Source organism: Patagioenas fasciata, chromosome 1, assembly GCF_037038585.1.
Source record: "Patagioenas fasciata isolate bPatFas1 chromosome 1, bPatFas1.hap1, whole genome shotgun sequence".
Taxonomy (NCBI): domain Eukaryota; kingdom Metazoa; phylum Chordata; class Aves; order Columbiformes; family Columbidae; genus Patagioenas; species Patagioenas fasciata.
Genome location: NC_092520.1, coordinates 210,661,208 through 210,688,069, shown reverse-complemented (window position 1 = coordinate 210,688,069; position 26,862 = coordinate 210,661,208). Strand labels below are relative to the sequence as shown.

The 26,862-nt window shown below is 42.4% G+C and overlaps 1 protein-coding gene across 1 annotated transcript in view; it reads left to right on the top strand.

The window, feature by feature from the left end:
• The first annotated feature begins 1,130 nt into the window (after positions 1-1,130).
• The window catches only part of TAF3 (TATA-box binding protein associated factor 3), a 124,998-nt gene continuing 99,266 nt past the window's right edge, over positions 1,131-26,862 (top strand). Inside the window, exons 1-2 of the mRNA XM_065845278.2 lie at positions 1,131-1,392; positions 13,267-13,509. Of these exons, the coding sequence (XP_065701350.1) occupies positions 1,227-1,392; positions 13,267-13,509 (409 nt within the window). The 5' untranslated portion in view covers positions 1,131-1,226. The remainder of the gene's footprint in view (positions 1,393-13,266; positions 13,510-26,862) is intronic.

The following is a 26,862-nucleotide window of genomic DNA, read 5'->3' as shown; positions in this document are numbered from 1 at the left end:
ACCGAGGACAGAACTCGAGGGAATGACAGGAAGATGTGTTGGGGAGGTTTAGGCTGGACATGAGGAAAAGGTTCTTCACCCAGAGGGTGCTGGACACTGGAACAGGCTCCCCAGGGAGGTGTCACAGCCCCAAGCCTGACAGTGTTCAAGAAGAGACTGGACAACACCCTCAGACACACGGTGTGAACTGTGGGGTGTCCTGTGCAGGGACAGGAGTTGGACTCAGTGATCCTTGTGGGTCCCTTCCGACTCACGACATTCTATTGTAGGAAACAATTATTTTGCAAATATAATTGGCCCAGGCAGGATCTCTCAGCAAAGTATATTTTAATAACGATTTTGCAAGACGGGGTGTTCTACCTAAAGGTAGGCACACACAATAGGGCAAAAAGCCCTTGCTTATATCCTCCCAAAATCCCAGCTGCAATTTCCCTCCCCTGTTCCCCATTCATTGATACTTCAGGGTTTACAGACTACTTCTATGCATACAATACCCTTCCCCTTATCAATCTATTTAAAATATTAATTCCTCGTACTTTGGCTACACTTCCCCCTAAATTAACTTGTAAATACAGGTATCAGTATGTATACAAGTATCAGTATATATTCCAGGAAGAGACTGTGTTTTACATTAAGGATTTACAGCCCGATGTCCCTTGGTCCTTCCCCCTGAATTAACTTGTAAATACAGGTAACCAGTATGCATACAGGTATTAGTATATATTCTGGCAAAAGACTGTGTTTTATATTAAGGATTCATAGTCTGATGTCTCTCCGTCCTTCCCCCTAAATTAACTTGTAAATACAGGTACCAGTATGCATACAAGTATCAGTATATATTCCGGGAAGAGACTGTTTTACATTAAGGATTCGTAGTCCGATGTCCCTCGGTCCTTCCCCCCTGCTGGCGCCAGGCGCCAGCCCCTCAGTTATGTAAAAACATCAATTCTCCGTTAAACGTCCCTTACACCACGATTCTATAATTCTGCGATCCTGTGATTCCGGCGTTTCCCAGGGAGACCCCGCGTTCCCGCCCTGCCGCCGGCCGAGCGGGTCGATCGCGCCGCTCGATGCGCTCGGCGTTGATGCGGAGCGGCCTGGCGCGGGCGGCGGGGAGGCGCGGCGCCAAGATGGCGGCGGCGGTGGCGGGCTGTGCGTGAGGCGCCCCCGGCCCTCCCGGCCCAGGGCGGGCGGCGGGCTCGGGCGGCACCGCGGCCTGAGCCGGCATGTGCGAGACCTACTCGCGGTGGCTGCTGCGGGTGTCGGTGGCGCAGATTTGCCAGGCGCTGGGTTGGGACTCGGTGCAGGTCTCGGCCTGCGACCTCCTCACTGACGTGCTGCAGCGGTACCTGCAGGGGCTCGGCCGGGGCTGCCACCGCTACTGCGAGCTCTGTGAGTGCGGGCCGGGGCTGCGGCGGGAGAGGGCGAAGGGCACCGTGGTTGCTGTCTGGACACGGTCCTGGACCCGGCTGTGGTGGCCCTGCTGGAGTGGGGGGTCTGGACCAAGTGACCTCCATGAGTCCATGCCAGCCTGGGCCGTTCGGGGAGGCTGTGGGATGGGAGGCTGTAGGGCAGCGATGAGGGGGATGCTTTGCAGGGAGAGGGGCATGGAGATGTGGGTTGTGGGACAGTAGGAAGACATGGGGTGGTGAGTTATGGGGCAGTGTAGGGGGGCATGGGGAGGCTGGGCTTGGGGCAGCGCTAGGGTCTGGGGGGCTGCAGGTGTGAGGTGGGGGAGAACAGGCTGTGGGGCAGTGTTGTGGTGGCGTGGGGAGGTGGCAGTTCTGTAGGGGAAGGGTTTTGTGGCAAGGAGGTGAGGACATAGAATCATAGAATTCATGGAATTGCTTCAGTTGGAAGAGACCCTCAGGATCATCAAGTCCAACCATACCCTAGTTCTAGCACTAAACCATGTCCCTGAGAACCTCATCTAAGTGCCTTTGAAACCCCTCCAGGGATGGTGACTTCACCACTGCTCTGGGCAGACTGTTCCAATGCCTGACAACCATTTCCAAGAATTTTTTCCTAATATCCAATCTAAACCTCCACTGACACAACTTGATGCCATTTCCCCTCATCCTATTGCTTGTTACTTGGGAGAAGAGACCAACACGCTCCATGCTACAACCTCCTTTCAGGTGGCTCTAGACAGCGAGAAGGTCTCCCCTCAGCCTTCTGTTCTCCAGGCTGAACAGCCCCAGTTCCCTCAACCACTTCTCATAAGAATTGTGCTCCAGAGAGGGCGTGGGGGAGATCAGGCTGTGGGGCAGTGATGGGCGCTGTGGGGTACTCCAGCTGGGGAAGATGAAGGGGAGCTGGGTTGTGTGGAGCAGCATAGGAGGCTGGGAGGATGAGGAGGGAAGCTATGGGGCAATACTAGTGCGCAGGGGCCCTGGTGCGTGCAAGAGGTCAGTTGTGGGGCAGTCGGTCTGACGTGGCGATACGGGTGAGGAATTGGGGCTGTGGACTTGGGGGAAACTGAGCTCTGAGGCAATGGGTCTGAAGTGTGGGGAGATGGGGCTGCTGCCTCCTTTTCTCTGGCAACAGCATGCAGGGTGTTGAGGTGAGTGTCTACAGGAGGACGAGCTGGGACTGTTGGCCCTGCTGCTGGGGCTGTTGTGTTCTGTATCTGGGAGGGAAAATTGGCAGCCAGGCCTCTTTCTGGGTGGCATGTGTGCATGAGAGGCTGTGAAGCTGCTGTTGCTGTGTTGTCCTGGCTCATCTCTGGGTTAGTGGCTGTGTCCTGTTGGGAATGCTGAGGAGGCTGTGGGAGTCCACTGCAGGTGAGAATGTGTGTGTAGGGTCCGGGATGTGGGAACAAGGGGAAGTGCTGAAGCAGTAAGGTGCAGGATCTGGGTTGGGTGTATGGAGCAGGGAAGGCAAGGGGATATGTAAGGTGAAGAGAGGGATGTACATTGCCTGGGGTCCAAGAGGTGGGGCCGCAAGGAGTGGTGTCACCTGCATGTGGACAGAGAGATGTGGCTGGAAACACTGTTGCTGGGGCTGGAGTGCTCTGGCTTGGGTATATGTGTGTAAGGGGGCAGCAGTTTGAGGGGCTGGAGGTGCATGTGTACAAGGGGAGGCGTGGAGCCATCATGCTTGAGTGGGATGTGCATGTGCTGTGCTGTGCGGGGTCAGGGCTTATGGAATCATAGAATGTCCTGAGTTGGAAGGGACCCACAAGGATCCAACTCCTGTGTGTCTGAGGACTTTGTCCAGTCTCTTCTTGAACACTGTCAGGCTTGGAACCGTGACACCTCCCTGGGGAGCCTGTTCCAGTGTCCAGCACCCTCTGGGTGAAGAACCTTTTCCTCATGTCCAACTTGAACCTCCCCTGGCACATCTTCTGCCATTTGCTCAGGTTCTGTCGTTGGTCACCAGAAGTAGTTACATTTATGCAATCCTAAAATTACATTCAGCCCTTTGAAGGCAACTGCAAAGCTGATATGGCCCCCAGTGAAAATGGGTTTGACACTCCTGCACTAGACTTTTTTCGGGGGGGAGATGGAGCTGTAGTTCACAGGATGCGGGAGATTGATGAGGCTGCATGTGGGATGTGTGGAGTATGTGTATAGAGTATGGGAGGGATGTGGCTGGGGATAATTTTAGTGCATGTGGCATGAGGTATGAGTGTCCTTGTGGATGCAGTGGAAGAGATTTGGCTGGATAGTCTGGGGACAGGAGTTAGCCAGTGCTGCCATTGAGGTGGCACATGTAGAAGGAGCTGGGAGTGATGGTGAGGGTCAGGATGCCCTGGGCCTTGCTGTGTTTGGGGTGGGACTGTGCTGGGCTGGAAACATGGAAAGGGTGAGTTTACACCAAGTGTGAGAAGAGAAAGAAGAGATATATGTGAGTCAGTGTGAGGGCTGCTGGTTGGATCACATAGGAATATGGAGTGCGTTTGTGTGGACAGGATGGCGAAGGGGCAGCAGCTATCACTAGTGGGTCTGGGAGTGTGACAGAGGATGATGTTGTGTGTCCCTTGGGGTTGTCTCCATCCCTGCAGAGGAGGTACTGAGTGGGTGGACAACCTGCTGGTACCTGCTGAATGTGGGGTGTTGGTATGGGATGTCCCATTGCTTGCTGAGTCAGTAATGCTGATGGGGGGAAAAGGGGGTGGTAGGGGTCGGCTTGGTGTGGGAGTGTCAGGAAGGGGATGCAGTGTCCCGGTGGGTCAGGGAGGAAGTGGGGAGGTGGTGGCATGTGGGGAGAGGGAGGCTGTCAGGGTGCTGTGGGGTCTGAACACAGAGAGTGTTGCGGGAGATGTGGAGCCAGGGTCAGGCTGTCGGTGTGGTTGGAGGGTCATGTATCTGTGTGTGTGGAGGTCTTTGCTGCCCTATGTGTGTGTTCAGGAATGGGGAGGACAACAGCGATGTGTGTGCAGAGATGCTGCTGCTGGGTCTGTAAGTATAGGGAGGGAGGCAAAAGGAGAGTCCACAGAGTGGAGAGGCTGGGGGGAGCATGGGTGCCCTGGAGGAGTGTGTGTAGGCTGTGTGTGCATGGAGAAGCAGGGCTGCTTGTGCCTCTTGTGCTGAAAGGGACATTTCCCCCTTCCTCTGGGGAGCTGTGGGGTTGTGAGATGCCGCTGCTCCACGTGTCTGTGTCTACTCTTGGAGGGGGAAGTCCTGGAGAGCCCCTGGGGCAGAGGTTGGAGATGCTGCGGCTGGGTCTGGCAATGGGGAAGGTGTTTAGAGGAAACAGAGGTTGGAGTTGGAATGGATAATGTGATTGCTTGCCTGAAGTGTTGGCTGAGGAGAAGGTGACTCACTGGTGGTAGATTTGGGGCTACCGTACCCACCACCAGTTCAGAGAATGTGCTGGGGACCGCAGGAGGTTATGGGAGAGGTAACAGCGATGGCAGCCCTGAAATGCATAAATGGAAAAGTGTGCCAGCACTGCTCTCCAAGTTGTGTGAGCTCCACTAATGAGGGTGGCACAGCCACAGGTGAGACCAATGTCAGAGACGCATTGCTGTCAATTGGTGGTGGATACAGCCTCAAGATCAGAGGAGCTGTGAAGGCTGGAGGTGTTGGCTTCCTCTGCAAGCGTGAGTTTGGAGAACATGTGGAGCAAAGACCCAGGAGGTGGCAAGTGCAGCTTGATAGGCTTGATCGGGAGAGAAGCAGCTGTGGCCTGAAGGTTCTGCTGCTTGTGGTCGTGTCCCTTCTCTGGAGGAAAAGTTCTCGGTGTTGCAGTGATTCCTGATAAAGCGATGAGCTGAGCATATCTGATATGTGGCCCTGTCTCTGCTTCATCATTTTAGGAATAATTCAGATTGAGTCTGGCACTGCCCCTGTATCTGAGCTTAGGAGAAACTTGGTGACATTGCTGCAAACTCTTTCAGTTCTAGGTTGAATAGATTTCCTTATAGAAGCTTTCCCCAAATTTGAGCACTAGTTAGATGTGAAGCTTTGCTTAGTTAGTCTGGAAATGGGACTGTGAAATATTAAGCTGTATCTCCCAGCAGCATGAGTGCAACTGCTGTGTCTCTCAAGTCTGTATCTTAATCCGAACAGAAATGATCTGTAAAGCGATTGAAGGGGATAACATAGAATTTGGGAGCACTGAGTCATGGGGTGAAAAAGGAGCTTGGTCAGAGCTGTGCTTTGATGCAGTTGGTACAAATATTGGGGAAGACGCTTTTGTTGCTGGATCACTGCTTGTGCAAGAGATGAGTTGTTGGGCAGCACCGGCGCCCAAGCTCAGCTGCCTCTGCCACAGATACTGCAGAGTTTGTAAGAATGGGAGGAAAAGACACAGAATGGTAAAAATACAACTTTTTCCTTTTGGTGCTTGAGGAATTAGAAGTGGGTAGAGCTGAGGTATCCCTCTCTTGCTTTGGGTGTGCTTACTGAAAGTAGTGAAAGGATTTATTTTTCCCCTCTATGAATGGTGAAGGAAGCATCACAGTTGTTTCCTCTTGTTCTTTTTCGTTGTGGTGGAGAAGGGCAGTATGCTGGTTTTATGCCACTGATACGGTATGTTTTGTACTACCTCTCTTAAAATGATTCCTGTATGTCTTTCCCTAAAAGGTTTGTAAAAAAGACATCTTAATGCTCAGCTGACATCTCCCAGCTTTTTCAGAATTGTTGCCTTTTGCTCCTAAAATAAGTTACTGTACAAACCCAGCTCTGGATGAATGAGTTGAATTTTGCCATGGTTTTGCATAAGTAGAATTAATTAAATTCCAATTGTAGCATCTTTATTGTCAGTGTGTTATCTCGGAGTCAAACCAGTGGGGTTTGAGTTAGCAGGGTTGTCAGCTGGAGGAACATAATCTTTGTATTTGAAACCGAATGGATTTACTCTGACGTAATTGAGACAGTGTGATATTGCTCTGAAAAGCATGTCATTGCCATTCGCGTATTTTCTCAGTTGCAAAAGAAAATGATGGTTTTCCCAGCTGTGTTAGATCTTTGTTCCAGCTGTTACATCCCATTAGGAGAGCTACATTCAAGATTTTCATTACTTTTCTGCTGTTGTTTCTTTGCATTTACAGTAGCTGCAGTTGACGGGAGCTTCTGTGTCTGCAAAGAGGAGGCAAAAGGATTTGCAAAGCGAGCTTGAGATGTGGTTGATGCCGTGAAATTCTTCTGAATACTGTGTTGGGGGCGGAGGAGAGAGTGAACTTCGGGAAAAATAAGGGTTTTGCTGTTAAAGGACACCACATTATGCTGTTTGAATTTGTGGAGAGCTTGTAAGATGAAGCCTATTCAATATGCTGTACACTTCACATGTTTTTATCCTAAAATTAAATAGTTGAAAGCCAGTGCTGGAGTATGTAATTAAGGTATTGAACTAGAAAACAAACTGACGTTGTGTGGTTTCTTAGAGCAGAGTGCTGCGTTTTTGTTGGTGTTAGTTTTAAGCAAAGGTGAAAAGGGAAAAGTTCTCTGTTACGTGCCACTTGTGTTCACATTTCACGTGGTTTGTTAGAGGCGGCAGCACAACTGGTGCTTTGGGTTAACTGCTCTGGATTTACTTGTATATACATTATATATATATATATATATATGTTTGATGTTGAGGAACTGTCCAGTGAAGACAGACTGGTATCTGCTTTATTGATTGTGAATTTAACGCAGCTTGGCAGTGGGATGGTTGGATACAAACATGCAAAATACACCATGTTTCACCTCTTAACTTAGTACATCCAGTTAGAGTTCAGTTTCCAGCATGTTTTTGTGGGTGGTATTATTGACTGGAGGGACTTGTGGTTTGTACCCCTGATTTTTTTCTTTTACGTTGATTTAAAACACAACCTGGTAGAAGCTGCTTAACTTTAATCACTGAGATCGCCCAGGCATATTTCAGCATTAGTGTTAAGCGATGCAACATAATGGAGCTAATTTTACTGCAGCTTTTATCAACAGGATAAATTTAGGTTATCCGTTGCTAAACCAGAAGTGTAATAAGCTAGATAATTGAATTCGAGGAGTGTTGAATCTAGAAGTGGGTTTTTCAGTGTCCTTTCCTTGAATTTTCGGTGGTGAGCATATGCTTGGATATGCTGTGATTTTTATTTATTTTTTCCTGCTTACAGTGAGGAAATAAACTATAAAAGTTGCTCTTTAGTTTTATATTGTGTGACTATTTTTTTGAAGATAGCATCGTAGAATATCTCAAGTTGGAAGGGACCCATAAGAATCATTGAGTCCAACTCCTTGCTCCTTGCAGGACTACCTAAAAGTAATTATATACATACGTATAAAAATAAATAATATTAAATAATGTATTAAAATTAATATTAATAATGCAACTGCATTTATATTAAAAAAGCAGCTTCTGATCTGGTGAACACAACATTGTAGCTGAAAGGAAAAATGACACATTTTGCAAAATGTTTTGCCATGATAGAGCTTGCTCAAAACCTGCCCCAATGGCACTGCATGATCTCCTGTAAAGGAGAACTTAACTTCATTATAGCAAATCTCTTTGGAGAATGTTAATGACAGACCAATATTTTCATTGGAAATTAGCACAGTGGAGAGAATTGAGCTGGCATCAACCACATTTTTATTTCCTTCTAATTAAATGTAAAATTTACCATGTACATTTTTTCATTTTTCTTTTTTTTGTTGTTTTATTTCACTCATCATTATACAATAATGAACTTTATCAAAGTGTTACATTTTGATGATCAGTTTAAATGAGCTGATTCCCTGTCCTGATGCTGAACAACTGTTGTAACAAGTATCTATCCAGGGCCTGTAACATTTGTTATAAGAAGGGTATCTCTTTATATCCTGATAACCTTAAATGTTGATGTTCTTAAGCTTATTGACTTCTTGCTGGCTACCCATAAAGAAAGACAACTTGGGGTTTTGCTTGACATTTGAGATGTTATCGAGAAAAGGAGCAGACTCGGAGCAAAAATAGCAAGTAGATGCTTTTGCCTGCCTGGTAACTACATTAATAGGACCCTTTTTCCCCACGTCAGTGCATGTATACTATTATTAAATAGTCTACTGTGTATGCTTCTGACTGTTCTTGTGGATACTGGATGGAAGTGATGTGTTGTCTGCTTGAAAGAGTTATCCTGGAGTAAGTACTCAGTGTAGATACAAGGGTATTTAATGCATGGCAGGGTTGTGTGATGTGCAGGAGCGTGAGGAATATGTGATAGAGTGTGTAATAAAAATACTGAGAGGCCATACCTAGTAATTGGCTGATTAAAATAAAATTTTAAAAAAAATCTCTTTTATAGCAGACATGAGGGTGAATACTGAGCTATTTGTAGTAAACTGTACATGTTGCATGGGTAGTGACTCATTAATTTTTCTCAATGTATTTATTACATGGTTGCAGTTGCTTCCTTTAAAAAACCCTGCATGAAACTAAAAGCTTTTCTGTTCTGTACTGGCTTGCTTGTTGAATTTTCACTGATTCGTACAAACTTTGGGCCAGGAAGGAGGAGCTGATGGGATTGAGTGTGACAAAAGTAAATCAGCTATTCGTGAGTCTGGATTTAAGGAAAGTAAGACAGTTTCTTCCCTAAGCCTTACCCACTCCCAGTGTCTTTGGATGACATAAGCATGGGTCAGCTTGTTTCCTGGAGGAATTCTTGTGACTTTTGCAAATATAACGAGGCTTTAGTAGCTTCTAAAAATTCCGTTTCCCCACCAAACAGAGAACGAGCTTTTATTCCTTGAAGGGGAGTTAGTGCGCTGCCCTCCTGTTTGATTTGCTTTTCCTTGTAGGCACCTGGGTGTATCTGCAGGTGATGCTGAGCAGCAGGTTAAGTGCTGGATAAATTTCCACCCAAATACTCAGCTCTGTGTGGATTCTGTTTGCCCATAATCTCCGTTCTGTACTCTTTTGGGGTTCCATAACACGTGCAGATTCCCCCTCACCTGGTTAGTTCTCGTGCATAAGGAAGCTGAGTATCGTAACTGCATGGATGTTCCCACGGGTTTCTGGTGAACTGTTTTGAGGTGGAATGGTCTTAATTTAGCTTTGCTGCTTACCGCAGCTGTATCAGTTTTGGAGCACAGGGAAATAGTACAGCTTAAAAACTCATGAGAAAGATATTTTCTTAGCTCACTGTTCATGGGGTAAGGAGGAGAGTTGTAACTTGCTGGATGAACTGTTCCCACCTCCTTCCTTCAATTCCCCATCCTGGACAACAGATATTATTTGATGTGTCATGGTACAGGGAACAGCAAGAGGCTGGAAACAAAAAGCTCCAAGACTGGTTGTGATCTGGTGCTGCCTTGCTGTGTGACATTGGATTAATTATTTCACTGAGATGCTTCAGCATCTGAATTTTTAAACTGAGGAGAGCACAAATATCTGAAGAATATTGAGACAAGTTCAGTAAGCACAAATTAAACCGTTGTGTTTTTTTCATCGTTTACTTACAGGAAAAAAAACCTAAAACTTAATGAAAGACCAGGAGAGAGTGTGTTATGTGTTTGTCAGCATTCTCTTTCATGTATCTGGCTTTTTAAGTGAATTTTTGTTAAACCAGAGAGAGAAGAGGAATGCTAAACTGTTCTAATATAAGTGTAAGGGCAAAAGCCTTTGTTTGATAAATGACCTGAAGTTAGATTTAATGCATTTTTGTTGTGTGTATATTTCCAATTCATAAGTATTTTGATTTAAAAACAGATATAAATACCAACCTGAAACTTTTTTCACAGAATCACTTAGGTTGGAAGAGACCCTCAGGATCATCAAGTCCAACCACAACCTAACTCTAGCACTAAACCACGTCCCTGAGAACCTTGTCTAAACGCCTTTTAAACCCCTCCAGGGATGGTGACTCCACCACTGCTCTGGGCAGCCTGTTCCAATGCCTGACAACCCTTTCCAGGAATAATTTTTTCCTCATATCCAATCTGAACCTGCCCTGGCGCAATATCTGGTCTAAACCTCCCCTTGTACACTATTACCACGGAGGACACTCTGTCTTGAAAAGAAGAGGTTAACTGATTGGTCCTTTTGTCCTCATAGCAGTCGCAGGTTTTTTGATCTTTTAATCAACCTTATGGCTTAGCGTTGTCTCTTTGGAGGCAAATGTCCAAGACATGGGACAGTTGTATCTTCAGGGGTTTTTTTGTTCCTCTTTTGAACTTGCTGTCTAACACACATAATTGTTTTTTGATATAGTTGCTTAAGTGTTTCAGTGCTTCAGTTACACTTCATAGTCAGTTCTCTGTCATGTCTTCTTAATAAGCGCTTGTAGAAAGAAGTGCTTATTAGCATTTACCGCTTACCAGTCATGTCAGTACACTCTTTTGGATGTAAGAAAAGATCACATGCAAACCTAGGAAAAGACCTTTTCAGGGTGATAAACTGGACTAAACTTTCACCGTGAGTACAGGCTGCTCAAGGCAGTGGTGGAGTCACCATCCCTGGAGGGGTTTAAAAGATGTGGCGCTTAGGGATGTGGTTTAGAGGTGGACTTTGCAGTGTTGGATTAACAGTTGAACTTGGTGATCTTGAAGGTCTTTTCCAACCAAAATGATTCCATTACGATGCTGGTGTCAAGAGGCGCACACTGATCAAGGCACTTGAGACACCTTCACGGAGGCCCAGCAATGAGGTGGATGTTGTGGTGCATCTTACGCTCCTGTGCCCCAGCTTGTGCAGGTGGGAAACAAACTTATTGCAGCATTTTTGCTGCGTGTGCACTTGGTTTTCTTCCAAGGGAAACAGTGCACAAGTGCTGTGTGTGTCCGTGACCATTGGTACACTGCCAGGTCTGGGCAATACCCACCTGGACACAAGTGCTCTGAGGCTCACTGTGAATCCCCTGGCTGGCAAAAAGCACAGCCAGCAATTTCAGGAGTGTCCAGGGAATAAATACACTCTACTTTTGGGCTTGTTGAAAAACTTTGCCCAAGTTTTTCTTTATAACTGGCTGTCCAGCTTGTACCTGTAAGTCTTGACACCTTGGAAAATGGTTCAGTAAGTTCAAAGTTATCTTCATAGTCTGGAGAGCAACTTAAAGCGACAGCGTAACATTTCTTAGCTGTGTCAATTATCTAAATTTAATTTTTTAAGGATAAAACACTCTTCAGTCTGCCTAATATCTACAGGGATCTCATAACTACTGCAGAGTGATGATATCCGCCTTTAACTATGTTTATGTAAGTCCCCATATTTCTCTGTCCCTGGAGTCTGCAGGGGAAACTGCTATTGCACTTGTACTGGATATTATAGAAACACAAAATCCGTTCTTGTCGTACAGAGCTCACGTTCTAAATACAGACGGACAAAAGAGGCGATAACTTGGTCTGATCTCCCTTTTAGCTGCGGAGAGAATTAAAACACAAGCGACTTGCCCAGAGTCACACAAGAGGCCAGTGTTACAGAGCTGAGAATCAAAACCATAATCTGAGTATTACCCTTATCTTCACCGCAAGACTAAGAAGAGAAATTCTAGAACAAAATTCTTATTTTCCAAATGTACCTGCAGGCATAAGTTGGCTGGGGGTTTGAATTCATCCAGTGATGTGAGAACCAGCCTGCTCGACTGCTTCAGGTTCAAGATAAACCAAGAAGAGATTAGGTTAAAGGACAAACAAAAGAACATCCCCCCCTCCCAGTTCTCCGAAGCTGGGGCTTCACAATAGTGATTGTGTTCCTTCAATAAGCACAGGCTGGTTTTCCATAATTGCTTTTTAAAGTAAATCACAGCTTGTCATCATGTAGGGATGTAATATCTTCATAAGCCAACTATACGGAATTTCAATAATTCAGTATAATTTTATTGAATTAGAACAAAAAGTCATGTTTGGGGCTTAAGGCATCTTCTTTTTGTGTTATTGTTATTATGAAAAGTTAGGCTGAGACTTAAAGTGGTGCCTTGGCTACCAAAGCCAGGTGTGAAGTTCTCCCTCTGGAGGCTTTCGGAGGGATTTCCCTCCATCAGGTCAGGGAAACTGAGGCACTTGGAGGACTTCTGAGCTGTATAATTTAAATCTTTGAACCAAATTACATGTGTGGAACAAACTACAGCCTCTCTTGAACTGCTTTCTTGGAGGTCCTATTGAATAAAGGTCCTGACTGCTTGGCCAGTAGGGATTCTCTGTGCTTTTCATAAAGAAGATTTTTGCTGGAGAGTCAAATAGCACCCTGGGAAATCAACTCATGAAATTTGATATAAAATATTCTCACCTCATTAGACCACTACTTAATATTCCTGTGTTTCATCTGGGAGGTATATCTAACAGGTAGGTAAAGTGACTCATAGTTTATGAAGGCTGTAGATTTCATCTGGTGGAATGATACTATGTGAAATATTTTTGTTATCAAAAGATACATGAGATATCTTTTTTTTCTACCTGTAAACTACAGTCAGTTACAAAAATAAAGCTGTTCCTTTTCTAGGCTGAAAAATAGTATTTGGTCTACATAGTAGTGAAGGGGCACTTTCTATATATAAAGTGCTTGTTTTCTTTATTTGAATATATATTATGAAATTGAGAACTGCTTTATGTGCTGTTGCACGATGTTAATTGTTGCCAGGTAAAGCTGCTTGTTGCTGCTCCCTTGGTTTTGCTTCTTGAGGTGCTGATTTTTAATGGTATGAGTTAAAATAAAGCGTTCTGGATCGGAACAGAACAGTTTTAAATGACAATGTGTTCTTAGCCTGAGACATATAGCCTCATGAACAGCAAACCTGGCAGAACTGTGGGACAATAATCTCCGTTAGCAGCAGACTGTAATCTCTAAGCATAGATCTGCTGATCAATTTTTATTTAACCGGATTTTTGCAAAAATGTCGTTCTTTTGTTGTTTTTTTCCTTTTTGTTACAGATGGCCGCACAGATCCAGTTTTGGATGATGTAGGGGATGCCTTCAAGCTTATGGGGGTTAACCTGCACGAGCTAGAAGATTATATACACAATATCGAACCCGTCACTTTCGCACATCAAATCCCATCGTTTCCCGTCAGCAAGAACAATGTCCTGCAGTTCCCCCAGCCGGGAAGTAAAGATGCAGAAGAAAGGAAGGAATACATCCCTGATTACATGCCACCTATCGTCTCATCTCAAGAAGGTGCGAAATTAATCCTTTGCTTTAAGTTTTGGTCCCTGTGCGTTCGCGTATTTGTTTGCATCCTGGAATGGTTTGAGTTGTGCTGCCCCGTCGCAGTCGCTCCGAAAGGACCCGCTGGCTGTTACACGAGTGTGGTTTTACAACAGGTAGCAGTGCTGCGGGGAGGTTATTTTCCACTCTTTTGCGGTGTCAAAATACAGTGTGTTAATATGCATTTAAATGGTAAGTTTTCAGATGACAATAGAAACAAATACTCTGTGTTACCTCTTATGTGTTAGCATCACTCTTGCATATACTGCAAGAGCTCACAGAATTTGATAAAGGTAGAAGAAGGAAGGCTGGTGACTGGTACAGCATTCCCAGCTCCTGATGGATGTTTTTCTTCCTTTGAACAAATTTAACGAAAAAAACCCACAAACTAAACCCAGACCAACAAACAAAAACCAACAACAAAACAGAAAAACACCAACAAAAACCGAAAACAAACAAAAGGAAAAAAAAAAAACCAACCTCCCAAACAAACAACCAAACAAAAGGGAGGGGGGAAAAAAAACCCCACACCACCAAAAAACTCTTTCAACTAAAATCAAGTCAGATTTAAAATAAGGAAGTAAGAGTCCTTTAGAGGCAGGATGCTGGCTTTTAATTCTCTTTGCTGATGTCGATTAGGGTTTTATCACTGTTCCAACTGCTCCCCTTCCCTTTTTTGTGTAGCTGGCCCACAGGGACTGGGGGCCACTGTCACAGTGAAACAACTGTACGAACACTATGGGCTGCAACCTGAGAATTTTAACAGGGACAGTGAAAAAAGCAGAATTGGTCTTTTCTATTTTTCAGCTACATGAAATTTGATTGCTAATAAGATACACCTTTAAGAAACACAGCCTAGTCTGATTTCCCTTTGAGTAGTGAACACCATGCAACTATATTTTGTGAGGAAATAAACGTATTGTGGATCTGGTACAAAAATCCCGGACAGAACTTCATTTTCTGAAAGAGTGTAATGAACTGGAGCAATCTTCTCAAACTTGCCACTTAATTTCTAATTATATAGGGAAAGAATGGAGATCATACTCTATTATGCATATTGTTCTTTTTTAAGAACTTAAGTCTCAGAGTCTGAACATTGAAATATGTGTAAAAATTCAGCCCGGTGTAAAGATGGAGGTAAACGACATCACCTTATAGGGCGAACAAAAGCCATTGCTGTGCTGGTACAAATGTCGCATGGGGCAGTTTTTCGGTGATTTATTAAGCTGTAGTAAGTGTAGGTTCAGTCTTTCATACATGGTGTTCAGCTAGAGAGATGAAGTTACTATGTGCTCCAGTTAGATTAAGTGGAATTATAGTCAGGAACAGGAATCTGAAGCAGGAAGGGCTGTTGGATACAGTGGGTTTAGTGTGTTCAGAACAAATCTGCTATTTCCAGTAATAACGTGAGGACTTTCTCATGCTGATGAGTATTTCTGAAGCTCTATAAGACCTGACTTTTCTGTTTTCTTCCCTACATAGTTATTTAACAGATCAATAGCATTTTAATGTCTTCATGTAATCCTGGAAGCAAAACTTCTGGGTTTCAGTGAAACTGCAGAAATATTTTGTTGGATTGATAAGATGGTACTAAAATCTTCCCCTTGTGAAGTTTGTTGAAAGGGTTGTTTTTAAAAACTAACAGTGAACTCTCTTCAACCAGGCAGAAACAAGCAGAATGTAAATATCATACATGTAGACAAGATTAAAAAAGAGAAAAGTATAGAAGAAGAAGTTGTTAAGAAGTTAAAAGGGATTTTAGTTACCTTGTTCTGGCTACTTTCTTGAAACACTTTAGCCTTGATTTTTGAGGAGGTAAACAAACACCATTCTGTCAGAGAAATCCAGCGTTTTTGAAGCGTAACAAGCTACCTGGCAGTTTTGCGGCTTTGTTTGTTTGTGGGGTTTTTTTTACTTGGAAAATCATACCTTAAAAATATGCAAGAAAGATCAAATTCAACAAGGCTCAAAGCTCTGTAGACAAATATCTGGAAAATGGGAGTGAGAGATGGGAGTATTACAGGCTCAGTCTAGCGATACCTGACATAGAAAGAGACGCTCAAAATTGAAATGGGGACAGTTGTGGGCTTTTTTGTATGTAACTTTTCTCTTGCAAGTTAGATCCAGGAGTTAGATTTGAGCAGGCCTTATAAATAATGTATGAATCCTTTTAACACCCGAAGCAAGAAGATATTATTTCCAAAGTTGGATGAGAACCAGGAAAACTTCTACTGCCTAAGGCTACTGTATCAGGGGACCCAGAGACACAGCTTCAAAAAATGAATACAATATTTATTTTCTAATGGAAATTTAAAGAAAGCATTAAATACAACTACCGAATGCTGGTTTGTTATAGTTTATCTAAAATAGTTATAGTTGAACACATTTTAATTTGGAATTAGGTGTTTTCTGAAAGTGCTATTTATAAATTTTTGCCATATTTCTGGTTTTGTTTTGGAAGTGGTGAGGTGGATCAAGAAACTCTGTTGCATGTGTTAGTTGTGTTTTATTCCCAAGTAAAACTTGGAAGAAAACCTTACTTTTGCAGATTAAATGAACGCATGGTAAAAATACTGAAGAATTGCAGAAGCTGTTTGAATAGTTTACAGATCTTTATAGAGCAGAAGAAAAAAACCCATAGAACTGCTGAGATTGTGCAGTTCATAACATTTGAGTTGCTTTGAGTAGGCAATAAAGATAATTAGTAAAGAAGGCAGGCATCATGCGCATTACGATGTATAATGTAAATCTTACAGTCACTTAAAGGAACTGTCAGGAGGACTCATTGTGTCCCATTTTATATTGAGGCTTAGAGCTCAGTTCATGCTACGGGTATTTATTTACTGATATGATTCAGAAATTACTAGTGCTGATATATTATAGCAATAATGTAGCCGCAAGGGTGCGAACAGAACAAGGTTTATTGGAAGAGGCAACATCTTTTAATTTTATCAGTTGATCTAATTAGAAGTATTATCTCTGGCAACAAGCTGCCTTCACAGGTAATTTTAACTAGGTGCTTCAGTAAGAAAAAAGCTGCTTTTATTGTTATTTTTTTAAGAAAAGAACAGCATTCAGTATGCACCATGACCAGTAGGTGCTGCTAACCTCCTTCTTAAAAGTCCTCTTGTTCTGCTCATGTAACTAACTTCTTATTTCCACTTACTCTAGAATGGGGGGTGGTGTGTTCAGATCATACAATCTACCCAGCACCTTGTGCCATGTCTTAGTTATCATCACCAAAGACTCGATAAGAGCAAAAAGTCCTGTCCAACCTGAGAGGAGCCATTTCCTTCATGTGTACTCAATAGTAAAAAATGCTGAAACAGCTCTCAGAATGATTTCTGGAGTTGTGGGGGTCAGGGTGGAAGACAAATAGGTTTTGGAGATCTGTAATTTGTGTCGGTTGCAAGTTCAGTTCAGTGGTACAAGTTTTGTTCCAAGAAAGCAGCACTAACCAAACGATCTGGTACAGATTCCAAATACGAGGATCTGCATATAAAATTATGTATTTTATAAAACAATCTGACTTAGTATTTCCATGGCAAATGTTGGCTTTTTAGCAGTATTTTTACAAAGGACACTGAAGGGATGATTTTATGCCAATATATCATGATGTTCGCTGTCTGCCTATTTTTAATTAGTCTCCTTTTTGTTTTTTTGAGTTATTTTAGCACTGTTGTCACTAAGATGTCATGGTAAAGTTGCAAGACAGATTAAAAAAGGAGGAAAAAACCAAATTAGTTGCAAAACATGATGGTCATGCTTTCTTTCTTGTGCTTTAATGTAAAAGAACATGCATTTTGCAGTAATACATCAACTTCATAGAATCTGTTGATTGCATTTGAAGCAAAACAGTACTGTGCTGAAAGTAGGCCAGTTGACAAAGCCCAGATACTTTTCCACAGCTAATGATAATCACTGGTACATTTTGTGATAATGTTGAGAACCCTCAGTCCTGATGCTTTAAGAACACGTATCATCCTCCATAATTAAAGAAAAGTGTGCGTCCTGCATGTTCTGTAGTAACCTTAGTTATAAGCTTTCCTGAATGAAGTCATAGGTTGTCCATCCCTGTTTTTCTGACCAGAAGACTGGAGAAAACACGTTGCTTTCGTGCAAGTGATACTGTTCATAGTCTGTTATATTTGCATTAGGCCCTCATTCCTCTCTCACACTGTAATTGTGCTGGGATACGTCAGAAGGGAAAAGACAGGAGAGCCTGTTCCCAGTAGCTGAGATTTTTCTTATGGGGAGAGGCCCAGCTTTTAGGGAGTCAATCTTCCTCCTCAGTTCTTGCTTCATTTTATTTTGTTTTCTGCTTCATACCGCTTCACTCCCACTTTGTAAGAGGTTCAGCTCCTTTCCCTTAAATATGACCTGGAAACAAACACCATTTTTACCAGGCACTGAGTTTTGTGGACTTTCATTCCTAATGATGTGTATTCAAGCATGGACATCGTATTTCTGATCATTGTGTCAGACCAGTTCTTGGCACGGTGTACTAATTCAGATTTATTTGTAGCCTTTTCAGTTGGAGCATTTTATTTCCCTGGCAGATCAAAGCATAAAATTGCTGATGATCTTACAGTCCTGCCTTTTCCCCTCTTTGCTGCTGATGTACCTGTTACCCATCCAAACTTGATGCATGCAGCCACTTGGAAGCATGGAAACCCAGCTGTGAAGTTACACATCATCTCAGAACATCTCTAGTTTTATCAGACAACGTTAGTTACTAAAAATTACATTTGAATTGATGAGAAGGGGGGTGTGTGTCAAGCAGGGTGCTAATCAGAATAACAGAATCATTTAGGGTGGAAGAGACCCTCAAGATCATAGAGTCAAACCATAACGTGAATTTTTGCATCTGATATCTAGGGTCTGCCAGTGCTAGAACTGTCATTGTATAAAGCATTAAGCATCATGGTGGTACAAAGCATTAGTGTCTAGCTCCAGTGGCTAGATAGATCCGATTTTAAAACTGTCACTGGCCCCTCAGTCTAGTAGTGCTTTCTTTGGCTATCATCCAGAACTGAATGTAGCAAGTCTTGGATCTCAGAGCAGCATCATTTCAGTCTCTGGTTACCTCAAGGGTTAAACAAAGCCAACGCCTCTTTCTAAATTAGTGCATGATGTGCTTTATGAAGGATACTGGGATCTCAACTTTGCCATTCTGATAACACAGCCCTTGCTGTTGTCGTTTTTAAGCCTTTTTAGGTCTAGTTTAATCCCACAGGCCAACTCTACTTCATTCTAACAGCCTCACTGATGATTTAAAAGCAGCAAGGATCTTCTCAACAGAGCTTTTCCAATATACCTGGTTAGGAAACCACCACCCATCAACGAACAGGTACCAGTCTGAATAGTTAAAACAGGCTGGGAACGTTTGCTCCTGGCTGCTGTTTGCTGAGTATTTGCTGTCCGTGCAATACGCAGAGTGTCAGACACTGATGGCTTTTGTGCAAACGAGTCTTCACGGGCGCATCAGCCTCGCAAGGAAGAAGCAACAGGAGGAACAGACAAAATGAAAAAGGCAGCCAAGCTTGAGATGCAGGCAGAAGAAAAGCATTGGGGAAGAGCCAATAGGAGAGGCAGGTTTCAAAGAAAAAGGAAAATATGAGACAGGAACAAAAGTAAAGTGTACGGAAAATGTGCCTGGTTTAAATCTTGCCATTTGACAGAAAACTAACTCTTTTATAGAAGGCGTGCTGATAAAGCTGTAATTGGGAAGACAACTGTATCTTTACCTTTTCTTAAGAAGTTGTATCATAATCGAAAGCATAATTTCCAGAGAAATACTGCAAAAAAGGATTTAATGAGGAAGATTTTTTTTTTTTCAAAGCTTAAAATTTGAAACTAAATAGACTTTTACCCAGGAGCTTCATTTAATTTGCAGCACTTGTTAAAAAAATAAAATCAATATAATAAGTGCCATAGTAAAACTTTATCTGTGACACAAAGCAAATCACATAGCTGGGCATCATAGACTTTGCAGACAGAGACATACGCTGTTCTATATTCTATAGGAGGCCAGTACCTAACTTTTCCTGATCATTTGTGTATTTGGAAAAAAAACCCCTCTCTTGCTATTTTCATAAGAAGCTGGAAGAGGAGAATGAAGGAAATGGATTAAAAGAGTTTGCATTGGTTTGAGGAGAGAGCTTGTGATGGGGTTTATGTTTATGTTTGTTGGCATCTTTTAAGTGTTGTCTCCTTCAAAATAAATAAACCAGCTGAAACCAAACTGTACCTGAATAAGCAAATGAGAAAATACATTTTATAAAGATGCCGACTCCATTTTCTTAAAAGTAATAACAAGGAGCGAGTAATACTAACTATAAAAATTCAACATTGTGAAAATGTATTTCTTTAGCTCCTCCTGCTATCTGGTTTTATTCACTGCATATGGCAAATGAAATGTTGTTTCTTCAATGGGATATCATCTTTTTAAAGTCTTCCCACAAAGACTTTTATGTTTTTCAGACCTGTTTAGATAACTTACAAGTTGTTAGTGATTCTTAAGGATTCAAAATAACTGCACAATGCAGACGTTGAGTCATAAAAGCCAGTAAATTATTTACATTGAATTGGAATGAAAGTCATGGATTCTTTCAGTGCATTGTGATGTGCAAATTGCAGTTTTGGCTACAATAAAACCAGAGGAGAAAACGGGGCTTTACGATAAAAGGATTCTATTGTCTTGGATATTTTGAACAGAAATGCTACCATGATTTTAATTTCCCACTGATCCTTTCTCAGCAAAACTTTTGTCACTTGTCTTGACTCGTCACGTCAGATCAGTTTTTCCCTTTTCTGACAATGTGTGACTTTGTTTAGCGCCCGCGTTGCTTCCTGCGCTGTGTACTGCTGCTGCACCTCAGGGTTTCATTTCATCTGCATCATCAGACACCTTTGTGCCTTTGAAAGCATACGTTTCAAATTAGGTTATCGTCTGATAGCTCTGTGTTACTGTTCTCAGGCTTTTCAGACTTACTGCACTGAGTATTTTGGGTGACTCTAGGGGAGGAGGTGGGAAATGGGAAGTCTAGCCACCTTAAATCAGGATAAAAGAGAAGCCAACTGGCCTATTTTAAGGGCTGACCTTGTAACTTTGTTATTTTTCAGTGCTCTTGCTCTTTGACTTTTGCCACCAAGGATGCTTTAACTCAATGGAAACCTTAGTCAGTGGTTACTAACAACTCTTGGCCTTTAAAAAATGAATAGAAGTATTTTAGATACTGGGAGCAAAACCACAAATTCAATTGTTACCCCCTCGCACAGAAATTTGTGCCAAACTTTCTGAAAAATGGCTCATAACCCAAGCAAGCCTTGATTTTTTGCTATATTTGAGAGAATCATTTGAGAAGGACGCAAAGTAGAACATAATGGTTGAGACCTGTGTATATCTGATTTTGAGACACATGGCCCTAAGTTTCCCCATCAATACCAGCGTGCTCCTGCTGCTGATGAACAGCTGTTAATTGTGGCATTTACATGCACATGGGAAAGGGTCCACATCTGGAGTTCAGGAGTTGGTACTCCAGGTGTTTATTCCGAATAATCTGCCATCCAGAGAAGAGTTATTTGCAGAATAACTTTTTTCAGGTAAACACTTTTGAAGTGTCTGAAACACTCCTTTCCTCCTGTGAAAAGTATTGGAGTTATTCAGGAACAGACACCGCACGGTGTTTACACGCACATTTTCGAGTGTAGCTGAGCCCAACCTTGATCTTAGCGCAAGCCGTTGTCTAGACAAAGATCACTCATGGATTACAGGACCTGTATCTCTCTTGCATTAATCAGGTGAATGACTCATTACAAGCTGCTGCAGACAAATATGCGGTAGAGTCCAGGTTAAGACCAAGGAACTCTGCCTGCTAATTTTTAAAATTATGACTAAGAAAGCTCATTTGAATCATTTGTCTTTTGCCACACACAGATAAGCGCTACAACTTTATTGTGCAGCTCTTAAATTCAGTGCCTTCTTCCAGTCTTCGCCTTTGGGTACATGGTCCTGTTTGCTCCATTAGTGAGTGGGTAAGTCCTTAGGAAGGGATAACTCGTGTTTGTGTCCAGGCAGCTCCACTGACCTCTACAAGAGCCTGAGAGTGTAAAGTTGGATGGATAACAGGGAGAGTTCAACCTGGCATTTGGAGACATGACCCTGGTTCACATAGCAAGACACTTGGATAATTAAAGTTCCTCTGTAACTGAGTGGGTTTTTAAAAACTTCTAATTCTTGTAATTGCACTCCTTAGAAACATTAATGACTTTCTGATGACTTGACAAGTTGTTGTTTTTTAATATATTTCTTTAGTTTGGATTTTGTTTCTTTGTACAGCTGTGTATTGCGTGCCTAGGTAAAATGTAATTCTGTTTGTGTGTTGTTTATAAATGGATATTGTTTGGATTGGTTAAGCAAAAGCTACCATAGCATACCTGTGTTTTTAAGAAGCAATGTCAAACGTGAGCGGGGCTGGATCTGGCTTGTATTTAGCCCAAGGCTGGAAAACATAGGGTCTTCAGGTGGTAACACAGTAAGTCACACATTTTTCTGACTTGGTTTGAGATTAATGTTTCAGTCGTGGTTCTAAGTGATGACGCCACGCTGCCAGAGGTGGTATTTTGTATGGAGAGATAAATTGCAGCTCAACTTTGTGTGTGTGTCTGCGTTTAAAACAGTCCGATAATGACTCAAACGGCCTTTATTCTGGCCACTTTACAACCTGTAGCGTTATCCTTAATTTATTTTCTTTAGTGAACTTGTTTGCCCTCTGTATTCACAATGTTGGTGTCTGCTGCTTTCCCATTCCAAAGAGCTGTGTTAAGGGAAGACTCTGCGTTTCATGTGTATTCTTACAGTTGGGATGGAACATATTTTTCTTCAAACGTTATGAACTCTTTTCCCTGAGGGGAGGAGGATGGTACTGATTCTGTGCATCTGAGAGCTATAGCTTAACAGATTGGCCAAATAATCCATCTTGAATTGGAGAGCGAATAATTTTCATACCCCTTATCTTGCATAGATTTTTGTGGATATTCATCTCAGCAAATGAACTTTGCATTTCTAAATGTTCAGAACAGCGTGTTCGTTCAGGTACAGCATACTTGAATCTTAATATTCTCCAAGTTTCTCCACGTTTCTCCAGGTTTCTGTGCATGTGGGACTTGCGTTCCAGGCGTATTCAAAGAATACATTTTGCGCTTGTGTGCGGACAACGCTTAATTATGTCTGACAGTCACAACTGGGAATAGCACGGAGGAAATAATAGTTCTTGACCAATCACTAAAACACAGGAAGTCCCGGTGCCATAGGAAGGGAAAGAAACTCACTTTTCATTTCCTTTCAAGTCCAGTGTGTTCAGATTAACTTGAAAGGGAGCTGAAATGAGGATTAAGTCTTCAATCGTGTCGCTACCTACGTGTGGAGCCCGTCTCAGCAGGCCAGGAAAGTTCTCATCGCCCAGCTGCTGGGTATCCTATTGCAAATTAAATATGGAACGAGGATGCGTTTGGGTTTGCATGAGAAACTTTTAACACATTCATTAAAGAGGCTTTCCTGCTACTCTGTGTATTTTAAATCACAATATCGCTGAAGGTGATAGCTCATCTGTAATCTCTCTGAGATAACTAGTTCATTTTGCTATTTTAAAGAGGATTGATGGATTTTTTCACCACTCTTATATGCAAGTTTTAATTTTCCGTAATACAGGCTTTACGTGTTCAGATCAGCAAAGTTTATTGTCCTTCAGTTGCCTTTTGGGGGTGGGTATATGTGTATAAAATAATCTACAAACAAATATTTGCAATGTGATCAAAACATGTGCATATATTCATATATTATTTTTTTAAGATAAAAGCTATGGTTAAAATCACCTATCCTTGTCCACAGAAGTTGAGCTGGGATGTTTTTTAATAAGTTTTAGCGTTACGAGTAAAAATCTATGTAAATTTTGATGAGATTTAGCCATCTGTTTATCCTCCTTTAGCATCATCCCTTAACTTTTTTTCTGAGTCCTTAAAAACATGATATAAAATCAAGTTGCTTGTGGTGAGCTGAAAAATCGAGGTGGAATTTTATTGTTCCAGTGTTGCTTTGTAGTTCAGTTGCACTTAGAAACTGCAGCGTATGAAGGGTTTATCACAATATTGCATATATTGAAAGAATTGAATATTTTTTTAGGACTCTTGGGGAGTGAATTTAATTCACTTTATGTGAATTAAAAAGTGATAAGTATCTGAGTGCTTATGTTGCAGGTAAGAACCTTCTCTTAGATGGGCCGATTTTCACAGAGTATGCACAGTATCTATTTAAGACTTCAGGTGATTTGGGTTGAAACACTGAATTTCTTAGTGTAAACCTCCATGTGTGTGGGTTGCACCTTTGAAGATCCCTTCCAACCCAAAATATTCGATGATTTTTGGTCCATCTCTGCTTGAGCTGGGTGAGGTGAATTCCCAACACATCTTCCAGACCCTCAGTGTAATTTCATAGAGATGGGATGCAAAGCTCTTAAAGTCTTAAAAACCAGCCCTGGCGAAAGACAAAATGCTTCCCATCACTATGGGAAGGGTATTAGAAGGAGTCTGCGCTTGCATTTTGTGGTATCGGTTGTCCGTGTGTCCTGCGTGCGGGACATCTGTCCTGTGCTGTGGCAGGCGATGATTTCCCTGCATCACAGGCTGAGCCAAACAAAACTCATACTAGGAGACATCCAAGGCAGAGCAATGAAGCAGGAACCAGTGTCAATTAGTCGATGGCATTTCACAAAAAGCTCGGTCTACTGTCGAGACCGGCGTATTTCAAACGAGATGAAAAATTAAGCCTTCGCCTCTCGTGGTGATTAAAGGCTCGGTGGCTCGCTTTTCAAGAGCAGCGTGTTAAACCCTGCTGGCACCGTTCCATTTGGGTTAGAGAGTTCTGCCAACCTAAATGCCCCGAGCAGTTTCAAATTCGTGGAGGAGAAGCCGCTCTGCGCTGCTCCATGCTGCTCAATAGCCGCCACGTCCTCCCCCCAAGATTACTGCATTTCAGCCGTAATTGGAGTGATGCTGAGCTGAGACCAGGTCCTGTAGATTGAATGCATGCAGCAAGCATATTTCTTTTATTTTTTAAGTATAAATCCGGCAGCATATATGTGTTTTCTAAGTTAGCTTTAGACCTTGATGTGTGAATGATGATAAACAAGTGCCAGGTCGTTGCACTCTTTAAGGACAGGGAGTAGTGCTCATCGTGGTATCAAATCTATGTTTGCAGAGGAAAAAAACATATATGATCTGTAGATGCTGTGAATATACTGAAAAAAACAAGACAAATATTGATTCCTATTATCTAAATAGTTTTCTTCCTTTCACATGCATATGAGGCCTGCTTTTGTGCATAATATAGATAATTTCTGTGTGGTATTTTTAACAATCAACGTATAGAAAAGGTGTGCGGGCTTTTAATTAGGTGCAAATAGCCAAGTAGAAGGACAACTGGGTATAATCGCTGTGAAAGAAATGTGTGTGATGTAGGAAGGTGACGCTGTCAATGCCACCCAAAATGTGTGTTGGGCTTAAATAACTCACAGTAGGATTTTTGTAAAATGGAATAATTCTTATCGGCTCCTGGTAAAACGACGAACGCTTGTGCCTCTTTCAGGCCCCACTGTTACCCATGTGCCGCTTCTATGCCGTAGCTACTGCCCTTATCTAAATGGAAAACCCTTTCCAGCTTGAGAGCAACGTAGCAACTTTTTAATATCAAAAAGAGCACATTATACGCAACACATGTACGAGACTCAAAAGAACATGTATGCTCCCTAAAGTTTTTGGAGCTGGCGTGTGTGTGCGCTAATCTCCTGAGAGTTCATTGCTCTGAGCTTTTATCGAGAGCAAAGGGAGTTGGAGCCGGAGACTTCTATGCGCTGCCGCTCCATCTGAAAGAACCAGCTCCTTTTTCCTTAGTTCAAGGCAATACGCCCAGAAGTATGTGTACATCGTTCCTATCAATGCAGTCACAGGAGTCTGACTTTCTTTTTAAGTGGAAATAAAGGAAAATGCTTTCATTCTGTATTGTTAAACGGCAGACGAGGTTTCTGCTACAATCCCATTGTCTTAGATCTGTTTCTCAGCGCAGCACATCTTTGCATTGAGCTGTTATTACCTTTTAATGTTGGTTAGAGGAGGTGAAATATATTGGTGGTATCTCAAGGGAAAGACTCTAGATGCTGGTTTTACAGGGAAAAGCTTAAATGTGGTTTAAAAACCTGCTTGCTTCTGGTTGTCACAAGGATGGCTCCGAGTTGACTGCAGCTTCAAAATGTCCAGTTTTGCCGTTTCCTTTGCCTTAATTGGTGTGAGTTTTGCTTTCCCAGATAATCTTTTATGAATGTGCAGTGAGATGAGGGAACAAGTGAGAGATCCCGTCAAGAAGTCGTGTCCACTTAGTATCGCGTTAACAGGGAGAGAACATGTGGGCTATCACATAACTCACTAAACACTGTTCTCCAGAATTAGGTGACTTTGTTTCCTTTTCCGCATTTACTGTCCCAGCGTCCCAAAAAGGTCGGGGTTGCTTTTTGAACGGCCAAAGCTGCATTAGTGCCATTCTTTTTCTGAACAGTCTTTTTATTTCTTTCTCTATCATTAAGACAACAGCCGTAACCTTTTCGTTTTAATGAACCAAAGCTTTGTAAAACCAGGAGCCTCTCCTGGTCATAGGTAGCATGCTACGTGAACATGTTTAAGGCAATTGAATTTCTGTAGGAAACAGTATGCGAAGAAAAGTCTTGCTTCCTTGTGCAAAGAGCCGGATTCCTAATTACAAGGGAGTTGATGAAGAATTACATTTGGCAAAAATCCAAAGCAATACTCACCCTCATTGCCTCTTGTTGCAGAGTGAGGCACCTTAACTGTTCTGTCATCACACCTTCTGATTTAATGGAAGGAAAGTTGCATGTCTAAGTAGAGATTTTCAATATTTTTTCCCTCTCCACTTCTATTTGAGAGCATACTCAGGATTTACTTTTCATAATTGTTATATATATACATAACATAGTACTTGTATTAGGTTCTATCACACCTACCTTCATTCTGCTGATGCAGTATCAAGGCTGAAGCTTTTATTCTGCAAAACCCAAGTCGTTTCCCTCAAGCTTTTATTTTGCCTTTTATGTGTGTGTCTCATTTACAGCATTCAGAGCAAAATATATGCTCTTAAAATAACAGCAGCATAATCTGGTTACATATGACAAAGGAAATAATATGAAAGATCTAGGCTTTCTCTAATCTGACTTCATATAGCATCTTATATTGTCACGTTATGTGGCTATAAAATGC